This window comes from Artemia sp. Qi Xiang Cuo, chromosome 5 (genome assembly GCF_049724085.1).
Source record: "Artemia sp. Qi Xiang Cuo chromosome 5, ASM4972408v1, whole genome shotgun sequence".
In the NCBI taxonomy this organism is placed as follows: domain Eukaryota; kingdom Metazoa; phylum Arthropoda; class Branchiopoda; order Anostraca; family Artemiidae; genus Artemia; species Artemia sp. Qi Xiang Cuo.
The window spans coordinates 70,199,570-70,212,947 of record NC_142798.1 but is presented as its reverse complement, the minus strand read 5'-3'; the positions used below and the strand labels follow the sequence as shown (position 1 = coordinate 70,212,947).

General features: G+C 33.1%; 1 protein-coding gene across 7 annotated transcripts in view; it reads left to right on the top strand.

Annotated features, from left to right (window-relative positions):
- Patronin (calmodulin-regulated spectrin-associated protein patronin) overlaps positions 1–13,378 on the top strand; it is a 172,742-nt gene that overhangs the window by 132,526 nt on the left and 26,838 nt on the right. For 3 of the 7 annotated variants that reach the window (XM_089089897.1, XM_089089895.1, XM_089089893.1), the window contains 4 exons: positions 1,656–1,824; positions 4,548–4,652; positions 6,701–6,766; positions 9,844–9,951. In XM_089089897.1, the coding sequence (XP_088946023.1) occupies positions 1,656–1,824; positions 4,548–4,652; positions 6,701–6,766; positions 9,844–9,951 (448 nt within the window). The remainder of the gene's footprint in view (positions 1–1,655; positions 1,825–4,547; positions 4,653–6,700; positions 6,767–9,843; positions 9,952–13,378) is intronic. The other 4 variants (XM_089089899.1, XM_089089896.1, XM_089089894.1 and 1 more) reach the window with 3 other exon arrangements.

The following is a 13,378-nucleotide window of genomic DNA, read 5'->3' as shown; positions in this document are numbered from 1 at the left end:
TTTAGAATTTTGTTTCAGAATTTGAGTCGACACGTTGGATACGACCTTTAGGTGTGACAATGACGAAATATATTAATGGAGAGCAGAAAAAAACGGCCAGTTTCAGAATTTTGTTGATATTAAGGACCATAAATAGCATTCCTTCAAAGCGGTCCCTTCAAAGGTTTGACAGATGTATTAAACATTTAATTAAGGTAGTGCAAATCAAGCTAAAAAAGCCTACTTTTTTAGTAGTAACATTCGGTATCAACTTGGTTTTAGAATAATTATCAGCTTCTTCAATATGAAGTAAGTTAAGAAATCAGTTGATATTTGATTATTAACTGTCTGGTGCTGGAGATTATTAAAATAGAGAAAAAAGAAGACAGCTGAATTTCCATTGTAAATATGTTTATAATTTTTTTTTGTCGTACATTAGGCATAATTATGCCATTCTTTTCCATTACTATGCCATAACTAAGTATTCTTTTTCACGAAGAATATTAGGAAGCTCATTCCTTTTAGTGGAAGAACCCTAACTAAGAACTTTCAATCAAGGAAGGAAAAGAGATCGGTGCAAAGGTGTTCGCAGAAATTTTTTCAAGGAGAAGGGGGAGGGGATGATACTAAGGAGAAAGGAGTTTTTTTTTGTCCACAAAGTGTTTTTTTCCAGATGGCTACAAAATTTTGATCATATTATATATTTTTGTTCTTCTGAGGAGTTTTAAAAAAGAAAGAAAAGTTTTTTGTCATTGTATAGTAAATCATTTTTAGGTCAGTTTGACTAATTCCAATTTTTTTGGTTTGTAGACTTTTGTAGACTGCTCTGTTCAAGACTTGAATTAAAGAAGTTGAATTTTAGACGTTTTTTATTTACTGTTGACATTTTAATTTTTATGTTTTGGCCTATTAGTACTTGATTGACTCGTGACTTTAGATATTCACTTGGACACTCTCTAAAAATAAGGTGTAAAACCAGATAATAACAACAACAAAAAAAACCTTCTTTTTTTTTGACATAAAAAAGGTTTAACATAAAAAGAGTTTTTGACCTTTTTCTTTTTTTAACAAATTTTTTATAGCCAATTTTACTTATTCTACTCCAGAATGCTCTCTTTGCTCGAGCGCACAAGCAAACTTTTGTTTATTTGATTGATACATTTTACACCACATAATGTTGTGCATTTAAATCAAATCCAGCTATTAATCTTTTTTCGCCTTTGTTGTTGCTTGTATTGATTATGTCAATACAAACAACAATTGTCCTATGGACAGCTCAAATATCACGGTATAGCGTTTTTTACGTGTAATACAGCGAAGAAATATGCAGCATCTTTCATCTTTATTTCTATTTTCTTTCTTCTTTTTTTTAAATATTTTTAAATTGCTGTTTCTTTTTTCTAATAGTTCTCAGAAAAGGTGCCCTATTGATTACATTTTTTTTTAATGAAATATGCCCCATTTTTAGGTTTTATTGCTTTTTTGACCGAATCTTTGTCTTGTCACATTCTTGTTTAAGTCAGAACTGAAATTTTAGCGTCATCATGATTTACTTACTTTTCATAACTCGAATTTTTTTATTATCATGATGTCTTCAAGTTTTGAATGCAGCATCTGTATTGATAAAAATGTAGGATCTTTGTTTCTTTTTTCTAATAGCTGATTTAAATACATAGGGCAGGAAATTGAAAATGCCAGAACCTGTTATGACTAAGCAAAATGTGAGGATGAGACCAAAAGCTGGTGGTAATGTTTCATCAGGTAAACCTCGTCCGAAAACTATACATGTGGACAAATCTGACTTAGGAAGTCGAAGTAGGCCTGGTTCTACGATCCGTTTGGCAGGTTGGTCCTCTCTGAAATCTTTTCTACTACATTTAGCTGCAGTACCTTGCAGTCTACTCCTTGCAGTTCCCAACCAAATTACCTTTTCTTTAAGTGGAGTGGTGTTAATTGGGGGGAGGGAGAGGACTATTTCCACCCTAGTTCCCTCCCCCTTATATTTTGAAGAACATCTTTATATTATTATTGAAAATGCCTTTTGGATTTTTTCCTTATAATTTTTTTTATGACAATATTGCCCGCCCCCCTCCAGGTTATGAAAAATAATGTTTTCTCCCCTTCCCCCGAAAACTTCGTTAATTGCCGCCACTGCTTAAGTGTAAATGCCAGAAATGTATAAAATAGTCCAATAGGAAGAGCAAGTTTTAGAATTAATTTTCATACAATATCATTTTTTATTTCTTGGAATTTAATATATTTGGAAAATATATTTGAAAATCCACCGCTAGATTTTTCAAGTTTGGTGGAACTAGGCTAACAGCCTGCAGCATTATCCAACGATTCGGAAGTTATTGAAAAGCTCTTGAGTTACATTTTCTGAGCCATACAAAAGTGTCACTAACAGTAACTTTGTCTTTGACTTAAAGCTCTTGCTCGGCAGCGTCGCCAGCGTAGAGGGAACCAGATGTCAGTGCTGATGGTCTTTTCCAGAGTGGCCTGTTGAGGCCGGGGGTTGGAGCTTCATTTGTCTGTAAGACCAGCATTTGCGAAAACGTTCCATCGAGATGAAGCACTGGCTACCTCATTTCTAATTTGTCTAATATTGATACAGAAAATGGTTCAAAAGGTGTTACTGCAAGTGAATTTTAAGCCTAGTTCAATTATGTTTTGGGAGGTTCCAAACCATTTTGGGTAGCTGGGGACAAACAGGAAAAGGTATCTTGTCATAACTATTGGAACATAAAGTATGTACTTCATATGAGACCTTTTATTTTCTTTTTAGGGGGGGGGGGGAGGTAGGCATCTTAATATTAAGGGAATATAAAAAATATAAATTATATTTTGCTACAATAGCTCTATTATGTTATTTATTATAAATGTAAGTGTACAATATTACCGAATTATGTATATGTTCGTCAAATTGTTTTTGAAGCTATAATCTAAGTGCTGATCCCCGTGGCCCTTTACTCTAACTCCTGTGCAGTGTTTATTGAACCTTCGGGTAAGTTCAGGAGGCTCAAGGGTGAGATCAAGGGGAAATTTTTAAACGGATAATGTCTATGTAGTGCACTTTTTGAGGCCTAGAGGGTGTTGTGGTCTGTCGACAACTCAAAACCCTTCCAAGATTATCAACAACCGTATCTTTGTTTTATCTCTAAAGTAGAAGTATGCCAAGAAAATATATTAGGCTCATAAGGAGAAATATGGGGGGGGGGCCCAGGGTGTCAGGGCTCGCAAACCTGGACAAAAAAACGCTCCGGTGATGCTTACTCCAAGAATCGTCGTTATCCTATTATAGTATATAATATCTAGGAAAAGGGAATTATGAGGGGTGATGATTGCTCCAGCAGCCTATCCCAGGCACGGTGGCTAGGTCTTTAATCTTAGAATAAGATTGATCCTTAAAAACATAATGTGTACAATTGTAGCAAGTGTGCTGAAACCTAGAAAGGATTTGGAAATATAGACTTACTTCTTAGACTTAGATACATACTTCTTACTTCTCAGGTACAGATTACGCAGAACACATAGAATACTTAGAATACACAGAGTACTTAGAACGCATAGGATATATAGAATACATACAGACCTAGAAAGGATTCGGATACGTAAACTCACTTCTTAGACTTAGATACATTGAATACTTCTTTTATTTGTACATATAAAAATTTGTGGTAGATGAAATTAAAAAGAATATTGAAGGGTAGACTTTTTTTTTTTTTTTTTTTTTTTTTTTTTTTTTTTTTTTTTTTTTTGCTACATTGTAGTGCCCAAAGTGTGAGACATTTCCTGCCTAAGCTGTGGCTCTTATTTTTTTTTAACGGGAAAAGCACCACTAAAATTGTACAGTTCTTGCCCTTAAGTAGCTATTTTGTGATTTTCGTATCCTTTAGCTAGAAAAGACAATACATTTTTCAAACAATTTCAATCGCAAGGCCCAAAGGACTGGATTTGAACTAAAAGACTGGCAAAAAAAGATATCCAAAATTAAAAATATCAGAATGAAAATCCATTCTTTAGTCATTGTTTAAACTGAGATTGGTCATGGCCTTGAAATGCCATGGCCATGCAAAACTCACTAAATATATATATATATATATATATATATATATATATATATATATATATATATATATATATATATATATATATATATATATATATATATATATATATATATATATATATATATATATATATATATATATATATATATATATATATATATATATATATATATATATATATATATATATATATATATATATATATATATATATATATATATATATATATATATATATATATATATATATATATATATGTGTGTGTGTGTGTGTGGGACATTAAAAGATTCAAATATATAAAAAGTTAAAAGGGACAATAAAAAGGAAGGGGGAAAACAAGCGAACAAATATAAAGTACGAGCAGTATATGTACCAGTTAATAAGAAGAGGGGAACTTGCGTGATGTTTTGTTGTTTTTTTATTTTGAAAGGCACAATTTTTTAAGTTTAACATCGTTGTTCCGCCTGTAGTTTCAAGGATATCCATTTAATTTTGTAGAGTCGAACAGCAATATTAAGCGGAGTGAAGGTAGTAAAGGTTCGAATTCGAGTTTATCTGGATCCAGCACTGCAAGAAGAGGATCTAATTCTAGTCTTCATTCGGGTATGTTCATCTACATTTCCAAACATTTTCTTTTTTTTTAAGTCTTCCAATCTTTCTTTTTGTATAAAAAAATCGTAATCTTTATAATGATAGTGATAAGCCGCTGGTTTGTACTTCCGATGCTACGGAGTTGAGCACTTCCGCATTTAGGTGTCTCTTCATCTTACTTTATCTATCTGTTTTTGCTCTCTCTCTCTTTTCTTTCTGTCTCCCTCTATTTCTCCCTTCCACTTTCAAATTCTGTCTCTCTCTTTCTCTTATTGTCTCTCTCGTTTTCCCTCTATCCCTCTCTCTCCCCTCCCTCTCCCTTTCCCCCTTCCTCTCCATTCCCCCCTCTCTCTCTCTCTCTCTCTCTTTTACTCTCTTTCTCTCTCTCTCTCTCTCTCTCTCTCTCTCTCTCTCTCTCTCTCTATCTCTCTCTCTCTCTCTCTGTCTCTCTGTCTCTCTGCCTCTCTCTCTCTTTCTCTCTCTCTCCCTCCCTCTCCCTCTCTCTCACTCTCTCTTCCCTCTCCAATTATTATGACAACGTTCGACTGGTCGTCAACATTTTTAAAACTACATATTATATTGGTTTGGTCAGCCTTGGCTGACTTTCCCTTAGCCCTCATTTTCCCATTGTCCTTCTCTTTTTGCTTTTGTTGACTAAATTTTAATGAGCTTATACTTCACTGCTTAGCTTTTGTATTTATTTCTTTTTATTCACTTATATGAAGGAATGGATTTCAAAATTGGCCAAGTTTTTTTTTTTTTTTTTTTAGTTTCGCCGACATTTTGGGGAGCTGGTGCTGAAGGCCTTTGAGGCCTTTTTTTTTGAATCTTCGAATATTTTTGATAAATATAGTAAGGAAGATTTACAACTATTTCAGTGGAACTGAAATTATAATTAAATTTGGTATCACGTAGTAAAGCTTATTTTGAATATGGATTCAAAAAAAGGCAAAAACCAGGCCTCCAGGCCAGGAGAAAATTTTCGAAATCTAGATTCATGTTAAAAGGGGGGTGAAGAACTGGTGCTAAAGGTCCTGCATACATTTTTGAATGGATTTTTCAAGCTTTTGGGCCCTGCCAGTCCTTTCTACAAGCTTACTTTGGGAATGCTTAATTCAACAAAATTCGAAGGTTGTAAAAAATCCTCAGTGTATTGTATAATAATATATGTGCTTGATTTGTTTTCGAGAATAGCGTTTAATATATACACTTTTTGCAAGATCCCAAGCTGAGGACTAACATTTCAAGATCTTGGAAAAAATCACAAGAAGTGGCAACCCTGCCTTAATGCAGCGGAAACTCAATCTTTTTCAGTTTGTTTTTGAAATAAGTTCTAATTTACGTAGTGGTCACAGTATTTCTGGCGTTATTCCAGGCCTCCAAAAACTACTTAATTTTTTTGGTAGCAACAAGATAATTTCTTAGATAAGCCTAATTATATTGAACGTGATTAAAAGACAGTGTTTTAAGATCATCTGTAGCTATGGATTTTCAGGCGTTAATTGGAGAATCAAGTGGCTTTTCAACCAGTCCTCTGCCCTATCTTACTGAAAATTAAATTAAGTCAAATATTTTAATTTTTAATTACTTTAATATTTTAAATATCTAAAATAGTTTGTACTTTAAATATTTAATATTTAAGTTAAACTATTTTAATTAATTAAAATGTATTGTTTTTCGGCTTTATTCTTTGGCTATTTTATTTGCTCATCGGCTTAATTGTTTTTCGGGTTGTTAGTGATAGGGAGACAAGCAAGTGGTGTAGGATAATTTTGCCCTCAGTAAAAGTACTGGTGTGTTGATTACTGTATTTTCTGTTGCTAAGAAACAGAGGATTGTACAGAGTACTTACAGAGCACCCACATAGATCATTCCAAAAAGCGGAAAAAATTGTACTAAACTGTAGAAGAACTCCAAAAACTTTAGTTTCTTACGGTGCAGGATAATTTTCGCTCTCAAATTCCAAAATTTTTCCTTTTTTATTTGTGTTTTATGTATGTTTGGAAGCACTTTTGCTTTAGTCACTTGGCTATGTTTGCATGATTATTTATATATTTTAGATTCTTTACCCCGGGAATCGGGACGAAGAATTGAAGCTCACAGCGGCAGAAAAAACGCTGCACTAGGTAATAGTTTTGCAATTAAGAGTTGCTTATTTCCTTCGAAATGCTTTGCTTTCAATTGTCTTTTCTGTTGGGCTTGATAGCAGTCGGGATGTTGCTCCTACTCCAAATTGACTTTTTAATCGGATTAATATAAATTTTAAATTGCACAAACATATTTGATATGAGAATCAGAAAATTCAAGCTAATTGAAACTCCCATATATTCTTCATATAGGTTTGTATTTTTCAAGTATATTTTTCATAGAAAAGCCTAATCATGTGAACAAAAATCAATTTTCGCTATGCTGACTTTGCCTGAAAAACCACAGGGAAGACTTGTTGAAAATGTAAGCCCACCCCCTCCCCAACTTTTGAGTACAGCAAGACCGTATGTTATCAGCAAGTAACTCCAAGCCAAATATTGCTTGGTTGCTTCGTGCATTAGTTAATAAATATGTAAAATATATTCGTCAAACTATAAAAACATATAAAAGCCGTTTGCAAATATTTGGAACGAATTGTTGCAAAACAAGCAGGTGTTTAATGCCAATGCTACCAGATGCCAGCTAAAAAAATTGGATTAAGAATATGTATTACACATAAATTTGTTGTGGTAAATGTAGGAAGGGTGACTAGGTGTCGATTAAGTGGGGAAACTTGTTGCTGCTTTATGTAATTGGTAAGCGTCCATAAAACCTAGCCAGTCATTTGAGGTTATATAACGCGTAGCTGAAGCCAACATTACTCTAGAGTACTGTTACAGTCAGAGTCCAGTTGGTTCACGATCACTACAAGTGAGAATACCCTGGTTTGTCTCAAGATTGGAACATCGAGTTGAACCTTTAATTATAAAGCTTTATTACTTTTTTTTTTGGGTGGTCGGGAATGAGGGGACTAATATTTTTTTTTGGGGGGGGGGGGTAAATGTTTGTCTGTCGCCCTACAAGCTGATTGGGTATTACTTTGGCTAATACTGTAAACTGAATCTTCCGTATTTAGAATTTTAGCAGCATTGCTGAAGACGAACGGGTACCAGGGTTGCCACCCTGACCTGGAAGAATTTACTCAATCGGACAAAAAAAATTTACTAGATCGCATCTGTTTTTACTAAATGCTCAAAAAAATTTTAGTAGCCGCACGCGCACCATCAAGCATCGATTTTTAGTATAGGAGCATAATCAATAGGATTTCCACAATCTTTTTTTCTTTTTTCTTCTTTTTTTCTCTTTTCCTCTTTTCTTTTGTTTTCATAGTATGATTGAAAATTCCGGAAACATACAAGTTCAAAAATCTTTTTTTTCGACATATATATATATATATATATATATATATATATATATATATATATATATATATATATGTATATGTATAATGTTACATTTCTTCTTACTTTTAATTTCTCTCAGCAGGCTCCTTTTTGCTCAATAAAACTTTTCAAACTGAGGAGATTCACCTAATCACCTTGGGTGGTTGGCTTTTGTTTTGATTCCAATAGATTCCCAATCATCACAAATCCAAGTGTCATTATAGCTTCATTTTTAGTTAGTAAGATTTGATACACCAAAAGCTGATTTTGTCGACCTTTAGACGCCGGAAGTGAAGTTTCTGTTTATGAAAATAGGTGACTGCTTGTCTGTCTCTGAGACAGACAAGCAAAATTGTAAAACATACAAGCAAAAATTGCAAATTGTCATATGTTTACGATAATTTTTTTCCCTGAATTCATGGAAAATAAAAAAAAAGTTTTGTTTACTATTAATCATGACTTTTCACTAGTTTTTACTAGATTTCGGGAAATTTACTAGATCCTCTAAATTTACTAGATTTTTTTTTACTAGATATAGTAAAATCCTACTGACGGGGGCAACCCTGACGGGTACCTTTAATGGTTATAGCAAAAAGAACGGGAAACTTATAAGAATCAGATCTTTAGTGAATTAACGTGAGGAGATATTGATTAATAACTGCTAGGTCCAATTATAGTATAGTGTCTGAGGGGCTTCGATAAAAAAGTAAAAAAAATCAATGAAAATTGGATTTTTAGCCTATCTTATTAAACGAGCAGTAATTGTATTTCTGTAAATTTTGTCTCAAAAACGGCACTGTAATTGTTTCTAAAAATTAGTATCCTACTATTTCCCGGTGTGAAGAAAAAAACGATCTAAATAGGTCAAGACTTGAGAAAATTCTTTTTCCCCTCCCAGCCCCCTCGATATTTTTCATAAATAGTCTGCTGATTGTAATTAGAGACCCCTGAAGGTTGAAAGCTTTGAGCATAAGTAGGAAGGGTTTTAAAACACAATGAGTCTTCGATTCTTAGTTCTTTGTATTAAATGCTACGCATTGAGACAGAAAAATTATAACAATAATTTCTATAGCAGGGAACAGAGCTTTGCTCGGTGGTCATTCTTCGTTTAATAAAATTGTTCGTAATAAGATGATTGTTTGTTTTTCGGTGTTAAAAAACGATCCAGAGGGATCATGTCTTTGGGAAAATTTGTTTAGGGGCTTAAGAAATTTTGGAAAAAATATTTTTAATATAAATGAAAAATACTCAGATACATATAAATACTCAGGAAAATACTCATATGCGTCACAAATACCCAGACGTCCAATGTTCTAATCACTCTACTTTCTACTGCGAACAAAATGAAACTAAAGTTGTTTTGGAAAAAAGATTAAAAGAATTGCTTTCATTTCAAAGCCAAAATCCAGTCTGCATGGAGTAAGCCTACGTTAGCTTGGGAAACTCCTGTAGGCTAAGCGGGTTAATTGAATTTAAGATGGTAGGTTCACTGATGACAATTCTTCTTTGTTTACCTTCTCCATCATTATAAGGTCCCTTTTTAAACTAGAAAAACTGTTGAAAATACACCTAATAAATACGCTTCGGTAAAAATAAAAAAATAAATACGCTTTCAAATATATTAAAAAAAAATGATAAAAATAAATAGGCTTTGATAATGTTTAACCAATTTTTTGCTTGAAAAAACAAAATCTTCCCAGCCGTTAAATTTTCTATGTTCTTAATATTAATATGATTTATATTTTGTTGAACTGCAGCTTTAAGCTTATTGATTAACCCCACTTTTCTTGAAGAGTCAATTCAGAGGCCATTGTCTTACCTGAAGAAGAAATGTGGCCTTTCACGAGGTGGTAGTTTGAAGGAAAAAAGCTCCAGTGGGCTTAGCTTTGGCAATAAGGCTGGTGAGCACTAATTTCGGTCCAAGCTTACTTTTGCTAACCCTACTACTAACCCAGATGTGATATGGCCTTTACATTTTGTTGTCTTCCGTCTTTAACGTTCGGTGTGCTGCAGGGGCGGATCCAGGATTTTTTTTATGGGGGGGGGGGGCAAAATAGGTTGATCCGATAAACTTGCGTTAGGAGCAAGTTTAACTGCCGAAAACATGCTTTAATTAAGTAAATTACACTAGTGTTTATTCCGCTCCGGGGGCGTGCGCCCCCTCGCCCCCGCGGGATCCGTCACAGGTCTGCGGAATATTGTCAAATGTACTTTTAGCCGAATAAAGAGCAATTTATTGCTTCAGAACTTCAGTAACTGTGGTGTAGATTAGCATAATTGTTTATAATTATTGAAAATTTAAATATAACCTAGAAATATAAAATAAGAAAAATTATTCGTTTATAGGATAGAATAAGTCGTTTTCCTCAGTTTTATCTGATATATCTAAGAAAAACAGGATTTGAAAAGGAAATTTGACTATAAATTTTATATGGCCCTGACTGTAGTGTAGTAATTCCTACTATGTTTTTATGTGCGAATGCTCTCTGTTCTAAAATGTTGGCAGCATGGAATACAGCATTTGACATGGGTATGTTTGCGATACATTTTAATTGACCCTGAAAATGTTGATATGTTTTCTGCTATATTTTTACTATAATTTTTATCTGAAATATGTAAAAAACAGTATTTGACAAGGATATGTTTACCATAATTTCTTTCGCGCACGAATCTCTCTTAAAGGGGGTGTTGGGAGGATCATTTTACAATTTTAAATGATATTCTTCTTAAAATCTTACAGCAGGTTTGGAATTTATTTGGAAGAATTTGTTGTTCCTAAAAATTATCCCGATCATAAGATACAAGAATTATAGGCTTAAATTCAACATACAATGCCCAAAACATTCGTGTTTGTTTCAATGTTTATAACTTTCCATAGGAGTACCTTCCAAAATGGCTTTAAATTAATATTTTGTTGTTTTGTATGTTAAGTGTAATTTACTTCTTATTTTGAAGGACTTTCAAGGACTATCACTCAGGGTGTCCCCCAACATTTTTTTCCGATTTAGAATATTAAAAAACGAAGACAAATTTTAGTGCAAAAAACCCTAATTTAAGTCAAATCATAACTAGAAAAACACTAGTTGAGGGAGTTTTAGCTCAGTATGTTGACTGGAGTTATTGGAAAGCCAACTACAACATCAGAGTTACTCCAAGAGTATTTGCTTTGCATTAGAGCCACGGTTCAGTCAGAATTTTATTTTATGGGTTATTGTCCCTGTCTTCTAGCCTAAAAGGGCTTAAAACAGACTGTGCCGTTACGAATGGTAGTTGTAGGGGTCTTCATAAATTTGAAAAATTATGGTCCAGTATTGAGAAAACCCCCTGACTTCCTGAATTTCTAAAACCCCTTACTTTTTAAGGCTAACCCCTTTACAGGAAATCTTCCCAAAGACTAAGAAATATTGACAAATGATTGTCAAGCTTTCCGGAGTCAAATCCCATTGGGGGTCAAATGGGGGGGGGAGAAGACTTTGCCGAATTGCCATATATGAAGTTCTGTTAGTGTAGTTCTGTTAGTGTAAGACAGCCTAATAAATTGGCAAACTTTTTTGGATGAGTTTCTGATAGTCTTTTTTTCCTTTTTTTAAATTTACCCGTCATCAACAAAAATTCTCTGCATGAAATGTGAGTGATGAAAGGTGAGAAAGCAGTCTGATCTTCGCACAATTGGTAATTAAAAATTGACAAATACAATCCCCCGGTGAAATGTCCTAACTGTCGTCTTTGTTTTGAAAATCGGTTTTTTACCTAATCCAAAAAGTAAGGTTGAGACATGAGCTTCTAAAGGATAGTAATAAAACATAAACTACCATTGATTTTTAATGCTAATTGCCATAGGTTTAGAGTAACTAATCCCATTCAATACATTTTTACTAATTTAGGTTAATTTTGCCAATCTTTCCTGCAAGATTCTAAGTGGATTACCGACTTCACAAAAAAAATATGTCCCAGCAAGACCGTCCAAGTGGGATGTGGTGTTTTGGCCAGTTTAATTTTCATGAAATTATAATTATAATTTTGTCATGATTATTGAATTAATATTGTATTAATTGTTTTTATATTATTTAATATTGAAATTTATCATTATGTATTTAATTCTAACCAATTATAATTTTCTTTAACGTAAATTTTATAATTATAATCATTTTTATCATTATATCCAAATTATAATTTGTCTACCCCAATCCTTGAAACATGAAAAACTTCTTTTTGGGAAAGTGTTTTTTTAATTAATTAAATACAAGAGCAAGAACATATCTGTTTCTTCTATATTTACAACTAGTTTACATCATGCGTGCCGCAAAATAAAGCATATAGTTACCTGGCATTGGTGTAGTGGATGGAGCTGATGTCTTGAAAATTAAGGTGTTCAGGTTCGAATTCGGCATGGTGCCAGGAATTTACGTAGATTTACAGCTTCTTTAATTTTTTTCTAATATAATTAAATTAATATTGTATTAATTGTTTTTATATTATTTATTAATGAAATTTATCATTATGAATTAATTCTAACCAATTATAATTTTCTTTAACGTAATTTTTATAATTATAATTATTTTTATCATTATATCCAAATTATAATTTGTCTACTATAATCCTTGAAACCTGATGCAAATTTGATGCCTTAAGGGGGATAACAGAGGAAATAGAAAGTTCAAAATTATCCGTCAGCCGAGTCCGTAAAGCATCCTGCCCCTTTTCTTAGCATTCAACCTAATCCTTTGGATAAGCTGTTAGACTAATTCATCTAATCAATCAATCTTTTAATGGAATTGTAGTTGCATGCAGCTTCTGCTTACGTAGTAGTTTAACACTCTGGCTATCCTCTATGCTTTTTGAATAAGCTAATCGTAACATTCTTTTTAAGTGAATTTTTGTGGCAAACGATGTCTTTTTCTCGTATTTGTTTTGATTTCTAATTTAGTAATCGTTTATTTTGTTTGCTGCCCCAGAAATGTAAGCCCTAGTAAAAAGATCAACCAAAAATATTATGTTATTTATAAGTTATGTAAGATCATGCAGTGTGATGTCTTCCGATGACAATTGGACTATCCATTATAAAATATAAGATGGTTTAAGTCTCACCTTGAAGTCACGTGGAGGAGCTGGGTGAATATTATCACCCCATTAATTTTCAAAGAGGACACTTTATACCGTCTCCAAGCCGGAAAATTTTGTTAAATGTTAAGCTCGCTAGGTTATTACAAGAATATACATTCAGGGGATTTAGGCCAAAGCTAACAAAGTATGGGAAATACCAGTTCTTAAAGTGGCGGCAAAATGGAAAAATGAAGGTGGAGCCATTCAGTTTAAAATTGGTCTTAA